This window comes from Ptychodera flava, chromosome 21, assembly GCF_041260155.1.
Source record: "Ptychodera flava strain L36383 chromosome 21, AS_Pfla_20210202, whole genome shotgun sequence".
In the NCBI taxonomy this organism is placed as follows: domain Eukaryota; kingdom Metazoa; phylum Hemichordata; class Enteropneusta; family Ptychoderidae; genus Ptychodera; species Ptychodera flava.
In genome coordinates, this window is record NC_091948.1 from 29,503,751 (window position 1) to 29,526,108 (window position 22,358).

General features: G+C 37.0%; 1 protein-coding gene across 2 annotated transcripts; it reads left to right on the plus strand.

The window, feature by feature from the left end:
• The first annotated feature begins 38 nt into the window (after positions 1-38).
• On the plus strand, positions 39-21,394 carry LOC139121966 (treslin-like). Of its 2 annotated transcripts, none has more exons than XM_070687304.1 (19): positions 39-785; positions 1,566-1,935; positions 3,092-3,161; positions 3,578-3,965; positions 4,356-4,509; positions 5,023-5,143; positions 5,726-5,877; positions 6,485-6,685; positions 7,623-7,702; positions 8,204-8,287; positions 8,602-8,790; positions 9,402-9,487; positions 11,722-11,925; positions 12,306-12,393; positions 13,134-13,188; positions 13,557-13,788; positions 16,156-16,244; positions 16,716-18,917; positions 21,168-21,394. In XM_070687304.1, exons 1-19 carry the CDS (start codon positions 69-71, stop codon positions 21,239-21,241), a joined length of 5,556 nt encoding a protein of 1,851 aa, XP_070543405.1. In that variant the 5' UTR covers positions 39-68; the 3' UTR covers positions 21,242-21,394. The 2 variants fall into 2 exon arrangements, with proteins under 2 accessions (XP_070543405.1, XP_070543406.1); XM_070687305.1 differs by having other exon boundaries at positions 8,207-8,287.
• Positions 21,395-22,358: the final 964 nt, after the last annotated feature.

Consider the following 22,358-nt stretch of genomic DNA (forward strand, 5'->3'; position numbering starts at 1 on the left):
GTTGGGTTGAGGTGTGTATTGCGCAAGCGCAATACTGTTGCATGAGAATGCTGGGAATTTAATTTAAAATGGCCGCGGTTGTTCAAAGTCTAGAGAAACATCAAGTCGTGTTGATTATTGACTTGCTTTCCGCATCATCAAGTGGACATGATCACATCAACTTTCAGGAATACTCATCAACAGTAAGATTGATAGCTCTCAAACTCCTCTACTTCTTCAGTAATAAGCGTGAAACCACCGAATCGCTAAGATGGGGCTACAAGTTTGTATACACTCGGGAACCAAAATACGAACGATGCGCCCGATGCAGTTTCAAAGATTTCAACTTGAAAAACTTTAAAGAATTCGAATGTGATGTTATCAGTAGAATAGACGAAATCGTCAATTTCAAAATAGACAGTTCACTGGAAGCGAAGAAATCCAGTCGTTTACGGGAGATCGGGAGTCCAGTGAACAGAGTGAAAACTTCGTTGACAGAGGTGACCCAGGACTTCGAATGGGATCTACCAGATATCAGTTCCCCTACTCCTAAAAAACCCGTCACGCGACCACTGTCCAAGCAACAAGACCGAAGAGAACTACACGGAAACTATGTATTCATACTGTCCCCGTGCCCATGCAGTGAAAGTTCGTTACAGGTATTCAGCGGACAATCAGCAGGTTCCGTCAATGCGAAAGGTTTGAAGGAATTACTGATGTCGAATAGCCTGTACAGCCAGTTTCACGATGTGCATAAAATCCGACTGTATTGGATCGATACTGGAGGATGGTGTCGGCAGGAATCTGTAAGTAGGCACCTGATCAGTTTCAGATCCATTTTGAAGGGTTTTCCGCAACGACAATCATGAGACAAGCGACAGACGCGAGCTATTGTTGCCATGGAAGCGGGATTCCTATGGTACATATGCACTCCCTTCAAATCAATGTCAATGCGTTTTGGTATTGGTATGGTGATGTCACATCATTGCTTATAGTTGGGCTCCAATCCACACCCGTGACCTACATATGTATAAAGTAGTTGCATATATAATTCTGGAGCATTCTGGATTTGAACACATCTGTACAATTCATCAGTATGAAATTGAACCAGGCAGTAAAGGACTTGGCCAAAATTTATTGTCAATGTGTCCTTTCCTGATTGTTTTATTTTTGTGTGGGAAAGAAATGTAGGGAAGATGATGAAGATTATTTCAGATTCTGCAGTATCATTTCATCTTATTTGAAAAATGTTCATTTAAATTCAGTGTATTGGCTTTTATTAATCGGCGCAATCTGTGGTGCAAAGGCAATACGCAACATTGCGCCAACGGAATCTAGAGATTGCGCTTAATACATTGTACATGTTGCATAATGGGGCATGCACATCAACTTCTAAATGATGCTGTCACGACAGTCCAACTGCATCTTTGCGCTAAAAACTAAAATTATCAGCCAATAATATTCAGTATCTTTCAACACGTCAAAAAATATCAGTGGTATCTCGTATCAAACAAAATTCATGAAAAATGGCTGACTTTGTCCCTTTAAGAACCAATATTCATTTTATTCCCATGTTATATTTACAGGCAAGACATCCAGATGACCTTGTTGGATATTCTGTGTTGTCAACAGTCTTGGAAGAATATCTCAATGGTAGGATCATACCCGTTAACGCCATACTAAACACTGGCAGGTGTATGACAACAAACATTCAGTCAGTACTGGGTATCCACAGTGTGCAGGCAACTGAATCTGAAGAAGGAAATGTTGAGACAGAGGAGGAAAATGAAAATTCCACTCTACAAACCCAACGGAAAGCCAAGAAAAATTGTCCGTGGATTGATGGAGTGCTGCCGATAAGTTCAGTTGCAGGATATTTTGCATCAAAACCGAACGGCCCCTTTCATGACGTACCGTTTTGTAATGAAGCTCAAGTCTTACTTTCAAGAAAGAAAGGTGAGTATCTGTTTCCACTTTGCTCTCAACCACAGTGCATATGGATGCTACATTTGTTGAGTTGATGCTTGAGATGTAGCAATATGCAATAAGTTATACTCAGGTTACACTCTATGTTGGCACTGAAAATGACTTTAGGCAACCAAACGCCCATCTCACTCTCTCATTTGCCAAGTTTTGTCACATGTATACTAACACCTATCACACAATTCTTTAGTATTTTCTCATTAACTTATTTATTTTAAAACTCTTCAGATTTATACCATCATGGATTTAATATTTGTTTTCCTCATCAGTGTAACCCTAATGAAGGCAACTTTTGTGTTGTGGAAATGTTAATTTGAATAAAATATCTTTTGAATGCTGGAACCAAGTCAATTCGCATATCCTCTGTTTCAAGTTTTCTTGTCATCTGTCTTGCTCTGTCAATACATGGACATTCAGTACATGTACTTTGTGAATAATGCATAGAAAGTGTGACTGGTCCATGAAAAGAATGAAGTGATGTAACATTTACCAATTAAAGGGGAAGTTCACCAAGGATGATTTTTACAAATGAGCTAGCTTTGGGGTCACTTACCCGGAAAAGCTATTTTCGCCATTTATAACTTGAAAGATTTTTTTACAAAAACCGATAGAAATAGTACAGGAAGTTGCCCATGTAATTTGAATCATGGGAAAAAGCGCCAAGCTTGGAGCTTGCATAATGTGATATGGAAGGGACCATTTTTCCATGGGTATGGCATTGTCCACTCACCCATGCTTAAACCAGGCTGTGCGTATTTACATAACTTTTGTTTATACTGAGTATCCTTGCATAAACGATAATTCACTTATAATAAACTATCCACTGTCAGATTTTGTGTTGCTGTTGACTACTGTATTACTGTGAGTGGTCAATGTGGGGCCATACCCTTTCGGAAATGTTCCTTTGCATATCACGTTATGCAAGCTCCAAGCTTGGAGCTTTTTTTCCATGATTCAAATTACATGGGCAACTTCCTGTACTATTTTTATCGGTTTTTGTAAAAAATGTTGCGGGTTATAAATGGTGAAAATAGTTTTTCCTTGGTAATTGACCACAGAGCTACCACATATGTAAAAATCATCCTTGGTGAACTTCCCCTTTAATAAAATATCGTTTTCCGTTTTACAGATACAGGAACAGATATTTATTGCAAGCTGGAGTTGTTACCTCTTTCAAAAGGAAAATCAACAAACACAATGTGAGTTCTACAGATGATATATTGTTGTCCGAGTGTAGAATTTTGACATGTAATCATGTGCTGTTTTCTGCATGACTTTCCCTGTATCTCACCAGTAATCCTTCACCTTGCTATAAAACTTACCATTACATTTACTGCTTGTAATTTTTTGTCTTTGAGTTACTGTGAAAAAAATTTGACAATGTTTTGAATATGATAGGATCTACAGCAGGCGCAGTGTATGTTTATACTGGTAATTAACACTGACCAAAGTACTTGGGTGCTGGGGATATTGGAAGATCGCGAGGGAAAATGGTAAGTGCTTATCAAAGTTGGTCTCAGGTACAAATTGGCATCCACAGTAAATAACACATTTGTATAGCAAATTATATCTTTTCATGAACTCTGATCAGTGACAATAGTTTTTCATTAATTAGTGTACAGAGTGCTGATGCTTTACCCAAGGCAAGTGAGAGCAGTGGACAAAGTGGTGTGATGGGTGTAGACAAAGCTCTGACAATGACGGATCAAGGACAAGTGACATCAGTGAAGATTTTGAAGGAAACCAGTCTCAATGATGCCCCAGTACAACATATGTACATATGTGGTGTAGTGCCAAGTCATTGCTTAGCCATTGATATGTGTGACTTGCAACAAGTGTATGGTTGTGTCGGATTCAACCATCAGGCTGGTAGCTCATCTGTGTCTCAGGAATCAATGCCATGTCCCACAATCAATTCAGAGAGTGGGGAGAAAGACGACACCTCAATCTCCTCTTGGTTTCAAAGTCTACAGTGTGTGCTGGCCCAACAGCAACTTGCACTGGTAAGTTGAATCTATCATCAAACAGGCAATTTAAGGGTTGAAGGTACACTTGTCAGAAAAGGATTTCTTTGTTACAGTGGGAGAATATGTGTACTTGAAAACATTCTTTTAATACATGTAGAGAACAGAGCTTATCAAGAGCTAAAAAAAGCCAGCAAGATCATTTTAGATGTATGTGATTGAATGCACTGTATAGAGCTATTATAAAGAAGTACAGAATCATGTTTTATATATTTACATGTATAGATCATATTGTGTAAAATTATAACAATCAAATATTTGCAAGTACACTGTTTACTGAATGGACTTGCAAATGTCTAATTTTAAGAGAAAATGTATTGAAATGAATTCCCATTGAAAACCTTCATCACTGAATGTTGTATTTTTCAGGTCGTTGAGTTCTGCAATGTAATCACAGGATTACCTGTGACTGCTGTCTTACAACCTCTGACCTTCACCATGGCAACCCTCAGGATCGTTCAGCCTGAGAAGATTCTGTCACTTGAGAAAGAGTTAGTTTTTGGATTCCGTCTGAGAAATGAGGGTAAGTTAGCTTTTGGTTTCCATCTTAGAAATCCTGGTATGTTTCAATATCGCAGAAGATTTTAAAACAGCTGAGAAATCAAACAAAATATCTTCCTCATGAAGACACGTATGTCTGTGTATAGTATGAAATAACATAAGAACTTCAGGAAATAATTTTCACTGATACTACCAAATGATATTTGATACCCCATCCCCTTCTTAACATTAAAAAAAATATGGCTGTATAAGAAAGGAGTTCCAAGGAAATTTTACAACCAAGAATCAAATAATGTGAAGGACTGGACCATTTTCTGTGAATATGAAGTTTTTGTTTCATTATCAAAATGCTCACAGTTTTATAATGGTTGACCTCTGTTGCATCTAGCAGAAATGTCAAAAAATGTGCACATAAAGAACTTCAAATAAAAAGAAGCAGGAATTCTGGAAATGTGTTGAAATTGTACAGTAGCATTTACTAGGTACATCTTGTGATAGTACTTAGATTTCTACAAATTTTCTCTCCTTTCTACAGACCATAGTTCCACATTGTCTAGCACAGGTCTGTCAGTTGTGACATCTCAGATAATTGAACCGTGGTATTCAAGCCATCCTTGCTATGGAGCATGCCAGAAATTAGTTCAAGAACTTATCAAGTAAGAAAGATGTCATCATTTAATGTTTTATAGTTTTGTTGTATGATTTAGTGAAATAACATACTCATAACAATTCAAAGACAGACAGAAGAGGTTCAATCACAGTAGGCATTGTAATGCATGTTGTAACACAGAGTAAAAGTATATATGATTTTAAACTTTGAAGGTATATTGTATACAGTTGTACCGTAAAGAAAATGCTAAACTTAAAATGCCATCTATGTAAGAGTGTTACAAATCATATGAAACCAGTCTGACCATTTCACTTGTTGACAAAATTTACTTTTTGAAATGATCAGAGAAATAACCAAATTGTACACCAGAGTAACATCTGAACTCATCACACATTACATCTTTTTGAAACAAAATTTTGAGCATTTGCCTGTATGCATTTGAATAAGCTTCAGTTTTCTAGTTTTGTGGAAAATTATCATTTATCTTCCGTTTGGCTAACACAAACACATTGGCAAGCATCACAATTCATATCTGATATTATTTAACATTTTGCATATAGCAGCATTTGCATTATTGTAATAACTGTTAGGTAATCTGCTACTTGGTTGCATTTCACTCCATCTTCAGCATCCCAGTGTCAGATGAAGAAACTGACAAAAGACCAGTGAGTAGTCTGATGCAAGACATTCAGGAGATGTACTGGAGAGAAAAACAGGACCAGAAGAATAAAACACAACAAAAACAAGAAGTAAAAGTTGTGCAAGATGACAAGATAGAAGGTTGGTATTTGTGTACCATTGTGAACCTTTAATATTTCTGAAGATATGAAAGATTTTTATGGATACATGTATGCTTATATTACCATGATATGAAGAAAGCGTAGATTTGTTGTGATTTATTTCTGGTAAGGTAGTTCACACTGTGAAAAATGAAAGGTATAAAGTTTCGCTCAAACTTTTGTCAAGCAAGCTTTGGACCATTCTCTTTCAAGATCACCAGGGGTCACCCTGGTGACCAACATTTGAAATTCAAAATGGCCGCCATCTCTGAGTTCTGTCTATTTTAATACGGAAATAAAATTCTACATTTCCAGAAAATGAAGCTGGTGAAAACGTTATCTAATTATATAAGTTTCAAAACGCACCTCCACCCTCCCAACCCCCCAGTGTGAGGCCTAAAGCATATTGTAACAGTTTGAAGGTCTGAATATCTGTCCCTGAGTTTCATTCTATCTTATTGATATAACCTGGCAGCAAATTTCTAAGAAAACGGGGTAATTCCCTTTAACAGTTGTTGCTAATATCAATGAAAACCATAACAATATTTTCACTGTTGATTTTGTTAATCGTCATTCCCTATTCTTTCTATGTGTGTGTCATTTTGTAGAAAATAAGAAAGCTAAAGTGAAAAAGCCATTCAGGAGAACCAAATCCATGAATCTTCTGAGAGGAGAACTTATGGTAGACAAGAGTAAAGAAGTTGTCAACAAACAATCTCAGAAAAGTCCTGAGAAGAAAGAGGAGGAGGAAAAGAAAAAAGCAGAAAGTCAGGCAAGAAGACAAGACATTGAAAAAGACATTATCAATGGTAAGGTGGTCCTGCAGACAAGTCATTGTTAAAGCCCCTGTAGCTGTAACTCTTGAAATTTGTGGACCTGAAAAAGGCTTTCTTTCTTCTCTGGTTTTCTTTAAATTCTACAAATTTAAAGGATATAGTCTTTTACCACTGAAAACTTGGACAAGCAAATTTAAATTTTAACCGTTATTTTGATTTCCTGCCATTTTTAAAAATGGGTAATATTACAGAGAAAACAAAGCATATGATGTCCCAGTGGAAAACATTCAGCACTATGCATTATATTTGTCAATGACTACTCTGTTGTTTCTGTGAAGATTCCAATGCATATATGCACTGCGTACTGTGTTTTTTGCTTTATATGCATGAGGGCGCCATTTTATGTTTGGGCAAACATTTATTATTTATCTTGCTCAAAATTGCACATGCAGTCCCAGTGGACAGTTTATTCTACCTGTATCAACACCCCTCAATGAGTACATTCCCACGAACTTGTTTTAGTTTGGAAGTAAAATCACAAAAATAATGCGAAAAAGATACAGCTATAGGGCCTTTAATATGAACTTATCCTTGCTTTTGAGTCACGTCATAGTGACTGAGTGACTGTGTGTTTTTTAAGATGTGTATGCATTTTTGTTGGGGTGAGATTATTTTACTTTCATTTAAGTCCATCATTGGATATCATTTACTTCCAAAAATATTTTTTACCAAACTGAATTTAATGAAATTTTTCTGTTGAGTAAGCTCTGACTTCTCTATTAATATGAGAAATTGAAGTTAAAAACAGTTACCAATAAATAGCTAAAGTAACTTAATGTTTCAAAAATAAAAATCACTTTAGACTTGATGAGTGTTCATCGTTTTGTAAGAGTCCATTATCCTAAACATTCTGAACACTCTTGCTCTAACATAACATTCTCAAAATTCAGTTTATCTTTTTATTTTACAGGTCACATAAAGTTCACCTGTCAGGATGATTTATTGCTGTGTGTTCAGGAGAAATATGAGAATTGTCTCAATAAAACACAGGTAGTACAACCAAAATATCACTAATGATCAGGTGTTTGTTTCCCCATAAAATCAAATCTATTTGTAATTTGAGGGGTATAATTTTGACAGGAATTGCACAGTGATATGAATCAAGAAATCCCCTGGGCAAAGTTTATTTATTAAGACTCTTTAACCCTTTTACCGTCGTGGTTCGGCCCAAACCCATTGTTATCAATGGTGGCAGTGGACCTGTCTACAGGGAATAGGGGTGAACAGGTTAAACTGCCAGAATTAGTATTACTCTGACATGTCAGAAAATACAGTGTTTATAAAACAGCAGCACAATCTATGCTTGTTCAAGTCATGTGCATGCATGTCTGATATTCTGATGGCCTTGTATGGCATGTCAAATAGAACATAGTATTGTATTGTGGGTAGTGAACAAAAAAAATCACAACCACAAACCAACATCTGTACAGAGAACCTGAATCACATACAATAACTACATGTAATATCTGTAATCTTACTGATTTTCCTCAGCAGATTTCATTTTCCAAAGCTATTCAAGATATTGTATATACAATACTTCATCACTTCAAAGCTGAGTTAGAAGACAAAGAACAGGTAGAAACAACTTTACACACCTTTTCATGCTTTTATTTAAATATTTGAATCTATAAAAACACTATTTCAAGCAAAACAATTTTGTGTTTGTATAAACAGGCGATTTTAATGTATTCATCTCACTTGGTTTTGTATATACAATGTACTGTGAAATAAACAAAGCTCTGTTCAGCATATATATACGCAGAGAACAACATTCTCAGTACCAGTGCGTTGTACATGTGCGTCTCGTGTGTATGATAAATGGAATAGACTAAGGCTTTTGGAATTAAAATATAGATTAATAACCATGTTGTGTACATTATCTCTACCAGAGCAAAGCAAGATGCATTGTGGATAAGCTGATTCTTAGTGATAAAGAACTTCGACAAAAATATGCAAATGATGACAGTGATGCTGGCAAACTTAAGAAAAAACAAGAGATAATGTTACAGGTTTTACTGAGAATAGAACAAGAAATTTACATGCCTTCTAAAGACGACCTTAGTGATGTCCTTGATCAGGTAAGTAAAGTGCGGACAGAGTTCAGAAAGGTAGTTCTAGGTTGTGAAAAGAAACGTCATGTACAGAAATGTCATTGCAAGAGAGTGCAAGTATGCCCTGCTCAGTGTATTTGCACAAGGGTTAATGGTGCGTTATGCAGCTGTTCAAGTATGGGTATCATATACTATAGGAAAAATTGAAAGCTGTCATCAGTTTTCATTTTGTCAAAGCTGAACAAGATGGTTTACAACATGAGAAGTTACAAAATTTGTGTGTAGCTGTTTCAGTACTCCAGATATATTTTCCATAAAATGATCGTAGAGCAACCAGAGATGTTCAAGGATAAAATCTCTCATTCATAATCCCTGTAAAATTCCTATTCTCTGCAGGAAATGCTTCCCTGTAAATCTCTTTACGAATGTCAGATTTTAACATGAGAGAATAAATGTGTTAAACTAGTGTACTATAGAAAAACACAGGTCTTCATGGTGGCTCTATACTACCTAAAGTCTTACACAGACAGTCGTCTCACCACTTGTTTTCTTTTCACTTAGTCTTGTCATGATATTCTTACATAATTCTTTTTTGTTTACTTTTTTTCACGAAATCCTTGTCAACATGATTTCCACAGATCCATGTGTTACTTGGAATGCTAACATTAATGTATCCCGGTGAGAAGCGAGATGCAGCATTCTTAAAGGAAGAGCTCTTGGAAAAGTAAGTCATTAATTCTTCCCATCATTGTTGGTGTATTAGAATGGCTATTTCTATCAGGCTAGTGATATTAAACATTGATGCTTGTAGGAAAGATGGTAACATTAGAGTGGTACATCTGAAGCTGAATTTATTGACTGCTTGCAAGTTTCAGATCTATATGAAAAATCAGAATAGTACCATTGAAGTAGACAGAAAAACTGCTAGTAGTATGCATAGGGCAGTGATTTCTTGGCAACTGAGCTTGGTTCAATAGTATTGTGTGGTTTAAATGTTGATAAGTTACATGAAAAGTAACATGAGTGAACCAGACCTGGCTTCATTGATACAATACAACAAGGGAGCTCTAATTGCAGTTGTCAAAAGTCATCATTCCAGAGCCTAGTGACAACCAGAGTGATGATGTCATAATTTCAGATGAAATTTGTTTAATAGTTTAAAAATTTTTCGGTTCAAAGCAAGTGCAAAGATTGTAGTGGTAGTATTTTTGTAGCATTTTTCAAGTCATCATTCAGGGCTCGACATAAGCGCTAGCCCACTAGCCCGAGGCTAGTAAATTTTCAAGAGGACTAGTAAAAATGTCTTTGGAGGTAGTCCTGCGGACTAGTGCAATTTTCAAGTTCCATAGTTGTCCAGGAAAGTTTATCGCTACAAAACTAATGGGACACCGGGCCACTCATTCGACAAGAATGAACCAAGGCTCGATCATTTTTATAAAAATAAACTAACTTTTACCAAAACAAATTGGACAGTGAAACAGTGAAGCAAACTTTATTGATCACCAACTTAAAATGAAACAGTTTACCTGCTACGGAGAATCAAATTGTACTGTACATGCCACTAACATGGCCCCGGGAAACATGGCTCAACGCTGAGCAAAACAGAATTGTCTGCACGTTGTGTATTTTGGTTTGCTTGAAGCTCATCACTTCACCTAAAAACATGAGCAACCCCACAATTTCGTTCAAACACTGTATCCTTGCCTTTCAAAGAAGATTTTTATCAAGATTTCTTCAGGGGCATTCCCGAACAACACCTCCGATAGTTCGTAGCCAGCTTGACCCTGCATTAGAATGCCTCCACATGCCGACCTCCATATATAGTCAAGACCCCCTAGCTTGATTGAAGCTGATCTTAAAAAGAACCATCTAGCTTGCCAAAACAGTGCTATGGCAAGTTGCTACTGCTTGCACGGGTGAGGGAATCCTCACAGATAATAACTTGGTGCTAGCAACTTATTGTTTTGCCATTTTAGTGGAAAAGTGTAAATTATTGGGGCAATAATAGTGAAGTGAACCTTAAAACAGTAGTGAAAAAACAACGTATGAAATGGGTGTATCAGACTGTTGTATCCAATCACTTCTGGGAGTCATTGGTTATTTTTGTGCTAATCACATTTTGTTACCAGTAACTGGCAAAAACTCATAAAAGACACAAGCACATGAAATGGTAAAATGCAACATTTTTACTATTAAAAACAAAATTTTTCACAAACCATTATTACAAATGAGAGGTCCTCCTCACAAGTGGTCAATTTTAAAATGTGATATGTGTCAAAAATATCACTCCACAGGAACATTTGTGAATGGCTGTACGAATTTCAGTTCTGGAGAAACAAATCTGTCCCCACCATGAACAAACATGTTCTTTGCAAATTAATGGTGCACTACCTGAGCTATGAAGAATTTTCCAAGAAATTCATCCCTACGTCTGATTTTATTCTTGATGGCAATAGGCTATATTTCATGACCTCTCCTCCTATACAGGACATTTCATTCAGGTTATTTTTGTGGTTTATATATGATTCAAAATTAAACATTTTGCAGTAAGCAAATGTGCTAGTGCTTGCATGAAAGTTAGTTATTGGGTTTAAAAACCTTTGCGACAAAAAATATGAGAATGGTAGTATACACCTCTTTACAACATGAGAGCAACATTTGGCTTTGCTTTAGCAGGACTAGTAGATTTCATTTAGGACTACTAAAAATGAACTGCTACTAGTCCTTCGGGCTAGTGGATGATTTGACCTTGCGTCGAGCCCTGATTCATTCATGCATTCATTCATTCATCTAACAAACGGCTGAAAAGCAAACACCTGCCAATTATTGCTGGTTAAATAAATCTTTCTGTCATTATGAATCCATCTAGGTCAGGAAATATGCCAGACATCTATTTCACATTTTTCAAGTGTGGTCTTTTGTATCTATCATAATTCACATCCAATGTTTCCTTTACAGCTATCTTTATGTCTGTCCCAAATTCCTGTGTGCCATTTATGAAGAGATGATGCAACCGCTACCGGATGAACTGAAAGTATATTCTGAAAACAAAGATGATGAAGATGATGATGATGATAATGATGATGACAGCAAAGGCCTTGCATCATGCCAGTCTGCTGGATCTGTAACGTCACTGGACAGTCAGGGAGTAGTCAAACCAAGGTATGGCTTTACTCAGTGATAAACTGCAAGGGAAGATGTACCTATTGTGTTAGGTTGAATAGCTCAGAGCTCTTGTTAACTCAAAGGTTAAACTTCAGAGAAGTTTTACGATGAACAAAATATTCATATCTAGACTTTTAATGGCACCATCTGGAAAAGAATACAGAATATGTTTGCTCGTGAGGTATGAATAGTAATGAGGATAGATATCAAAGCGGATGGCGTAGTGCTTCATTCACTAGCCAGAGTCTCAGAAGGAAAAAAATTACTAAGTGTTGTAAAATGAGTCAACACCTATTGTGAAATTTGACAGTTGACTGTTGTATTTCAGTTTCAATATCGATTCTAATCACTATTGTACACATCTGATTGTTTCAAAGAACCAGGAGCATGACTCGTCATTTTAGTCTGACTGATGCTGCCGTCAAGAAACAGATTGTTGTACAAATGAAACCTGCTCAGAAAAGGGTGAGTGATACATGTCCAGGCTTTGATAGATTACTGATATTTAATATCAGCAAATTTCCCAAAGGTCAAAGAAGTGTCAGTTCATATGCTTTCATGGCATAGATGCAATTGCAATTAAGTATCCATTTAACTGATGGTGTTGTCGTGATGTGATCACATCTGTTTGAATGAAAATTTTCGGTCATCAATCCACATGCCATTTCACAAACTCATGGCTCAGTACAGCTAAAGGTGTTTTTAGAAGTATGAGTTGCCTTTACTTCTGCCTGACACAACTATGTTTTGATATGAAGTTATATTCACTGAATGGTTAGAAGTAGTTTGTATGAAACTTTTACATCCAATTTTAGGGAAAATATCAAACACTATGATCACTTTTAAGCCTTGGTCACAATGCGTACTATACATTTACAGTCATAACCAAAAGACATTCTCCTGACTATACTCTTGACTTCTGGCATACAACACAATTTGCATGAACACATGATGAACTTGTATCCTATGAAAAATCCCACAATGCTATGGTGCAAAACTAGCAAACACTAGCCACTCAAAACAAAAAGCACATCAAGTATAACAAAAATGCTAGCAGTTGACCCTAGCACACTTAGTGCACAGCATGGCATTATTATTTCAATCATTCTGTAGTCATCCTTGCTATTTACACCATCATCAGTGTGTGTTCTATCTTTTCTGCTGCATTATTTCATAATTCTTCCATAAATATTACATCTGTACAGAAAGTGAAGCAGAAATCCAGAGCCATATCAAATGGAAAGAAGAAAAACCAAAAAGGTATAAATGTAGGGATATATTTTTACTAAAATTCAGGGTATCCATGTTTATATCTGAGGGCACAATAATCTGTGAGACTAACATGCTCTGATAATAGCAAAATACTGATGACATACAGAGAACAAGACACCAGTGTGGTGATATGTAAGATTTTATTGTCTTTGGTCATATTCAAGACTCAAATCTATAAGTATTATCAATGAAGTTGATTTCTTCATATTTGTAGTCTGTAACGTTTCCATTAAAATTGTGAAAGCAGGATGATTTTGTGGATGCCAAGAACTTCTAGTGTATTGTTAACTTTTATCGTCCGTCTGATACATATTGACATCACTTGAAGGACATGTTTATTATATTTTTCATGCCAGATTCCAAGAAGGAAGAAGTGAAGAAAGTCCGAAGAAATTTGTTCACTGGTGAAGAGGAGTCCATAGCATGCAGCGAAGCAGGCAGTGACGCAGTGTGTGTGATGGCCAAGCCAAAGACACCAACAACACCTAGAAAGGGAAACCAACTTGTGTTAAAAACAAAACAAGTATCAGAGACTCCAAAATGGAAGCAAGTGTCTAATGCTATGCTGAATAGACTAGACAGAGCTCGGTGAGTACAGTATTGCCATTTCAAATCAAGTATGATTCAAACACTTCCGAAATGATCATAAATGCACTATTTCCTGTCAAGGCGATATTAAAGGGACATAAGCTGTAACTTGTGTCAAGTTTCTCAGTATTCTGCTTCTGTATATCAACTACCGTGTCTGACCCTAATCCGGTTGTCATGCTGAAATTTCGAGTGTTCTTTTGTCAACACAGCTTGTATGTGATCATTGTTTATTGTTTAAAAATGAATTCTAGTCCGGACTTGAATACAATTTTCAACAATAACAATGTAGATTATACTCATATAGGTTGTGTTGATATGCTCAGTGTTCTCCACAAATGAAAATTAAAGGCGGGCGGCTAATTAGCGTATGTATTTGCAAAATATTTGCATACAATTTACATATCACCAGGGCTATTCACAAGGCACTCCAGTGATGAGATATACTTCTGACATTCTCAATATTTTTCTCCATTCAGCAGTGATTAATGGCAAGCTATACAATTTATTTTTACATTTAAATCCTGTCTATTTACTTTAAATAAATAATAAAACATCAAAGTGAAAAAAAACACATTGAACTAATACAAACAATACACAATTTAGTAAATATATTGCACAATACCAACATGAAAATTCCAAAGTAGGCCTACATGAGAAGTAATCAGTGTTCGAAATAATCGGTGGCAAATGATGGCACGTTTTCATGTGACCCTCTGTTACTATATGTTTGTCTGTAGCCGGATTGGTAAAGCCATGAACGTCTTTTTTTTACGTCCATGACAAGTTGACACGGGACTGAATAATGCACTAAGTTACAATGCGGAGTCAGCGGAGCATGCCTGCAGAGAAACATACGTTGACTTTAAAACTCAATTCATAATAAAGGGAGGCCCGAAAAAAAATGATACCAAGTATTTCCAAGAGAAAGATTTGAAATTTCATCGACTCTTAGTTCGGCAAACGTACAAAACTTCGACAACTGCGCGGCGTAGGCTGCCATGCATGTTTGTGTGGAGCACGCTGGCGCACTAGATCTCGATCACACGCGACCTTTGAACTATACAGTAGGCCTACAGAACCGTATGTACGGTACATAGCTGCTGTATTCGGATGATCACACGAATGATGATTTTAGCTCGTGCAGTTTCTTTTTACTTCATCTCATTGTGCCTTTGATATTTTAAAACGGTCACGGATTTTGAAACTTGATCAAACGCAACTGCTTCTCAAAGTCAATCGAGTGAATCGCATGCAAGTTACGAATGCGTGACAGGAAATGACACACATGGCTTCAACGTCATGTGGACGTACACGGATCTCAAAATGGCTAACTTGGCTCGGATACGCAACGACCTGAGCACGCGAAGTACCATACTTTTTTGCATCTGATATTTGTCTCAACCAATCGTACGATTTTAGCCAGATCTGATCGAAATCACTTTTCCTGACCTTCGGATCCTTACAAGTACGAGACATTGGCGGCAATGGCAGTTGACATAGCATAGATGCTTTGACTGAGTGTCCGCTGGCAAAAATGCAACACCGAGCCTTCGAGTGTACCGTGTCCGTTGTATGAAATGGACGGTGTCTGTACGGTACGGTCGGCAGCTTAACACATTTCAAGCTTTTTGAATTGAAGTCTTAGCCAGTGTTCATCGGCACTACGGCCATTTCACACTTGAAAAGCTTGCTGAAATAAGAGCGTGACAAAATCGCCGCTGAGAAACATAGGTCTTCAACCACATTTACTAAAGAGTATCGGCGCCGGCGGATATGAAACAGGATCGGGCAAAAAAAATAAAGGATCGGGGCCGTCGGAGAACATTGAATTTGAGGATTGCATGCAGTTGCAAAACAAACCGACAGATGTGTGAACGGTCCCTCTTTATTACACGACGTTGTCAGTTGCTGTCATTTTTATTCAATAGGCTTTCAGATATTGTTCGGACAACTGACTGTGAAAACAGTTTAGGCGACAGAAAACAAAGGTGGGGCGGGCGAGATTAAAGGCGGGCGGGCGAGATTAAAGGTGGGCGGCGACAAAAAGAAGCCGGGCGCACCGCCCGTCAAAAACCCCTTGTGGAGAACACTGATGCTAAATACTTGGCATTAAATTACAGTTTAGGGATTCGATGCAGAAAGTGTAGGGAAACCACAAAATAAAAGTTCTGAAAAAATAGTCAAAAGATTCAGCTTATGGAGCTTTAATGATAGTGATCTCTTCCCAGCTTTTCTTTTACTTTTTTCATTTTCTCCATGGCAACAAAACAAAATCTTCCAAACTTCAGCGATGTAGCAGACACTTTAATTATGCATGTTGACTGTCCACCATGAGAATTACTTGTAAATACATGTGTTTTACAGGAAGAGGTCAAAGACAGTGACTGAAGTAGCCTTTGTGAAAGAATCACCATTGAAATCAATGAAGACAGACTCATCAAAACCTAGCAAAGGTATTGTTCATTTGTCTGCTTTACTTTACTCAAAGTGACACTGAAAATATCATCGTCATTGCTTGCTGTAATGGATTGCAATGACCAGTTTCAAGACTTTATTTTAATCATATAATTCCTCCAGTATGTTTTGTGATAAAGATGGAAATTCTATGTTGTACTGCAGTCTCTGTATATTCAGTACTAGATGTATCTTGTACAGCGAAAAACTTACATTGCAAGTTTAAACGCAGGACACGTTTTTGTTCAGAAAAAATCCAGCCGTTTCGATTTGATTCCATGACAGATGATATTAGTGCTCTAGACTTTACATACTGCACGTGTTAAGTACCTCTGATGTCACTTTTTAGTTTTACGCTAATGAGGAAGATCTTGGTTTATTGATACTGTGCCTCCTTGTCTAAAAGAAAAGAAAATTTTTGCAATTTTTTTCTCTGTAGCTGAAAATAATCTTTATTATAATTTCAACAGAACGTCTGATGAGTCCAAGGACGTACATCAAAACCTTGAGACGTAGAAATTCATTCTACTCGGCCCGTGATAGATCACCATCATCGAGGCATCAGCATGCATTGGACTTGAAGAAGAGCAGAGAATTTGCAGACAGGTTAGCTGGAAGAACTGTTGTCAGCCCAGAAGACAGCAAAGAAACCGTCAAGAGCCCTACTTTGCAGTCTGATACAAAAACACCAGCAAGTTTCCTCCTGTGTGAAATATTCAGCCCTAACTCTCTGAAGAGAGTCAGGAAAGTTTCCATGAAAGAAGGCGAAGAAGACTCTCCCAGCAAAAACACCAGATCTCAAATCAGCATGACACCCACAAAATTGACTGCCAGGTATGCAAATGAATCAGTAGTAGATATAAAGAATCGTAAAATCAGCGATGGACTTGATCAGCACAAAGTAAAACCAGAATTAGGGTCAGGAAAGATATCCATGTCACCTAGGTGTGTTCTGCGTGATATTGGAGAAGTCTGTGCTGGTTGGAACACAAAGACAACAGAGACTGATCTTCCAACAGATGGGAAAAAAATCAAAGAAGAAACAGTTAGTGACTCAGAGAAACACAGCTGGAGTACTTCAACATCAGTTCCTTCAGCTGGAATAAACAAATGTGAGAATGCCAGCAAAAACAGAAGTGGTCAAACTCAGAAATCTGCAGATGATTCCCAAACGTCTGCTCCAAAATCAAAGAAGGTCGCTACAAGTTTAATGCATTTGTTTCAAGACTCTGGTAAAGAAGAAACAAGCAGAGGAGAAGAAGATGATATTGCAATTAAAGTTATGACTCGTTCAAAGAAACCACTCTGTAAATCACCGACACCCAGCACAAAAAGAAGTCTGGCGTCAGCCGATTGTTCTAATCTGAAACAGCACTTCTCAACTGTATCGTCGCCACCTATGACCACCAGGTCAAGTTCAAGGTCACCGGAAAAAGGCGGAATTAAAAAAAATGAGACTGCGGTCTACGTTATGAGGCGTCCAAAGCAGTCACTTTGTAAATCACCAACACCACCAAAAGCACAAAATCTGAGATCTCCTGATAGTTCTAGTCTGAAACGACACTTCACAACTGTGTCGCCAACGATGACCACGAGGTCAAGTTCAAGATCGCCAAGTGAGGTGAAAATCTGCCCTACGTGTTCGCCAACATACATGAGTCGTATTTTGAAATCTCCAGGTGGTGAGATGAAGTCACCAAGCAGTTGTTGCCAATCAAGTCCACCTCACATCATGAATAAACTCAAAATGAAAACACCAGAATCTTTAGATAAATGGCCACGCAGGAAACGAAACTCAACCAAAACTTCCATATCACCAATAATGGATAAACTGACATCGACACCAGCACAGAAAATACAAGGAGAAGAAAAACTCAGTCCAATGGGATCACCGATATTTGGCAAACGAAAACACAATAGCGGAGGAAAGAATAGAAATACTACTATGGGAACTGACACAAAACTGCCACCCAGTGGCCAACTGTCACATGATTTCAAAGAGACATATTCTGAAACGAATTTGACAGATTGCTTTGTAGACATGACTAAGACACCAAGCAAACTCTTGAAAGTTGAAAACACTAAAAAGATTTCCCCAACAAATGCCAAGTATCTGACAAGATCCAAATCAAGAGAACTTGACAAATCACCAACTTTTGCAGGACAAGAAAATCTCGGCACGCCCAGAGCTGGAAAACGACTGCGAGAAGTGTCGCCAGAATATGTGCAACCAATCACACATCAGGAAACAACTGACATCAAAAATGTGCTCAGACTGGAAGAGTATAAACCATCTCCTAAAAGGTCAAAGGGCTTGAGATGTCAATCAAATTCAAGTGATACCCTGAGAACCGTACAATCACCAGATCCAGTTAATACACATTTCAAATTTGCGTCTCCTGTGAATGACAATACACACATTAGATTTACGCGTTGGTCATCGCCTGCCATGTCATCATTGGAAAGCAGCACAACTCAAAATAACAGTGATTATTTCTCATCGGACAATGATGAAGTTTTCCTTGGTAGCTGCACTTCATCAGCAAAGACTGGCTCTGGTAATTTCTCACCAGTACAGTTATCAGCACATGGTTTGAACACCTTGCTGAATTCACCCATTACTACAGCTGTGCCATCAAGACAGAGATGTTCCAGTGACAATGTCATCAAAGGTGAGTTTCCTAGTTAACCATTGTCAACTTTCTTTTCCATCGTGCTTTTTTATGCACTCATTCTACTCAGACATACACACACACACTCATTCTACTCAGACATACACACACACACAACACACACACATACACACACACACACAAACCAGCTCTGTCTGTCATTCTTACATGCACTTACTGCTACCCATCATAAATCACTACTCTCCTTGGTGCAATATGCATCATAGGTTTAATGGTTCTACTCCGGAATAAAAAGGACGCGATGCGTTCTACAGACTCAGTACGCCCAAATAATCACGTGATGCCGGTACAAACAAGCCCACATGTGTACTAACGCGTATGGAAATACACGTACGTCTAAGCGCGTTTGCGCACATGGCTTTGTTTGTACCGTGGTCGATTCGAATTCCGGGTTTGGCCTATTCGCAGGCATTTGCAAAGTATATAACACAACTCAAGCTATTAAAAACAGAGTGAATCAAGGAGCTTGTCTAGAGGGCGACATCACAAATTCATTGCTGATAATGCTACAAACTTAAGGGCCAGTAGCTGTAACTTTTAATATTGTTTTTAGCTACTATAGACTATAGTCTATAGTAGCTATTGGGATGGGTATCCGTCCGGCGTCCGTCGTCAGTCTGTATGTATGTATGTATGTATGTATGTATGTATGTATGTATGTATGTATGTCCGTTTGTGAGGCGTCCGTCCACTCAAATATCTTGAGAACCGCAGAACTTACTGATTTGATATTTGTTGTGTAGATGCAAAATATGATTTTGAGAAACTATTTTTTGTAATTTTTTGATATTGTTGAAAATATGCAAATTACTGCCAAAAAAAGCGTTTTTGGTAAAAATCTTCTCCTTCATAACCGCTGGTCAGACAGCTTTGATATTTGGTATACAGATCCCTAGGGATAACCCAACTTGGATTTGTTCAAATTGTGATGAAATATGCAAATCTGTATTTTTAAGGAATTTTTTGTCATTTTTGGTCAAAAATTTATTTCATCAAAACCGCTCGTCTGACAGCTTTGATATTTGGTATACAGGTTCCTACAGATGAACTAAATATGATATATTGAATATATGATGAAATCTACAATTTTTATTTTTTGGTGCAATTTTTGCCATTTTTGGTCAAAAATGTGTTTCTCAAAAACTACTTGTCTGATGCCTTTGATATTTGGTATACAGGTTCCTAGGGGTTCTCTTAGTGTGATATAGGGAACTTTGATGAAATCTTCAGTTTTTGTATTTTTAGGTCAATTTTTGCCATTTTTGGTCAAAATATTTGTTTCTCTAAAGTTACTCATGTGAGTGATAGCTTTGATATTTGGTATACAGGTTCCTAGGCTTTATCTTAATGTAATATATTGAAATTATGATGAAATCATCAATTTTGTATTTTTGCAGCTAATTTTGCCATTTTTGGTCAGGCCATCCTGAAATGAGCTATCAAAGATATCCACCTTCTTCATCAATACATGTGTCACAAAAAGTTATTCTCTACAAAACACAGCAGAGATCTGTCAACTGTTTGGTCATTTGTTTTTTTTGAAACTGCTGGTCACACAGCTTTAATATTTGGTTTACAGGTCCCTAGGATGACCTTAGTGAGATAATTTCATACAGTCAGGAAATACTTAATTTTGTATCCATGTCTATAGTAGCTTCAGGGACATTGGCCCTATGTTTATCATTATGCTTCCATAACACAAATTCACATTTCTCAGCCTATCTTGAAATATAGGATACTCTGTGGACAAAACGCTTATAAATTTCAAAATCATAGAAGTGTAAATGTAATTGTATATTATATATTTGCATTATTTTGTTCCACTTAGAGTGTAATTTTTTTGGTTTGTGTCTCCTTAAAATTTTGAAAGGTAAGCGGGTACATATAAAAGGTTTGAAACAGAGAAAAAATTTTACACAGGCAAGTTTTATGTGTACTTGTTTCCATGTAATGTAAGTGCCCATTAAAGAATCCAAGCAGAAACTTCTTTTTCACCATCAAAATTTATGCCACAATGTGACATTCTTCAAGCACACAGGGTGTTATCAGTATATTTTACCACATTTGTCAAAAAAAAATATTGTGGGTAGGAAAGCTACATGAGAAAGTCCAATTCAAATACACAGGGTTTTTTTATGAAAACCTCCAAAAGTTACAACTAATGGAGCTTCAACCAAAAAATGTCAGAAGACCATGATATTTGTACTGACTCATATTGCGTTTTTTCAGACAAACAGAAACCTCAAGTTTTGCGAAGGAAATGTGGAAGCAATGATGATTTTGTAATCAAGAAGAGGAAATAGAGAAAGCTAACGAAGTGAGAAATCTGAAAGGATCCCATCCATGGATGTAAATAAACTGTACTGGACTGCAACAACTGTGTGAAGACTAATGAAATCCCATACAGGAATAGAAACCAGACTATTGGATTGTTGTCTTTCACTCCAGAACTGATATTGTATAAACTTACTGTAATGATATTTTTCATTGTAGCATCATTCTTCAATAATGATGGAATTCATTTTCCTAAATGGATGATGCCTTAGAAAACGCCGAACTACTTAGCAATGTAATCGGAAAATATGCATTAACTGTGCTGTAATAATGCTTTGTAAATTGTTATCCAAGTACACTTACCAAGATGGTCAGGAAATCCAGTTTCTTTACATGGGAACAAACTATGCAATTAAAGTAGAAATTTCACCATCAAGTGCAAAGAATGTGTCTTTTTGTCTTGATATGTAGCTTATCCTATCTTTCATAAATTTGGCAAGGAAGGTGTTTCATGAAATGGACCGACAATGTGAACAACAAAACTGTTATGTGGTCTTTCAAGCATTAATTGTTAGTGCTTTACAACCTAATCTTCCTGAGTCAAATCAAGTATGCAAGAAATTTTATGCAATAATTTGATACAAGTAATATGTTCCTGTTCTTTGTCTACTTTTCAACATTATCAATTCAAACTATGTACAAACAGTAGAGAGTGTTTTTCTTCACTTTTTCACATTTCAATTTGTATAGCAGCTAAAGTTTCAATTTATGATAGCATCTTTATTACAAACAATAGATCTAGTATTTCAGGTTCATTTATAACACAGTACAGTATGTCTCAAAGTGGTTGTGCCAGATATTCTTTGTTTCCTATGATTTTGTTTTAAACAATTTCAATGACACTCAGATGTACCACACTGACCAAAATAGACAAAAGTGTTGAAAGCATTCACAGTGGAAGGTGAGGGCACTGTGTATTATACGCAGATTTCTAACTTATACCATGTAGAGATGTTTTATCATGAAATCATGTAGTGCATAATCTCTCTATATCACAGTGAAACAACAGATCAGTTAGGGGATCATGTACATTACTAATAAAACTAACTGTATTTGACATCAAACTCCTACCCCTCTGCTGAACAG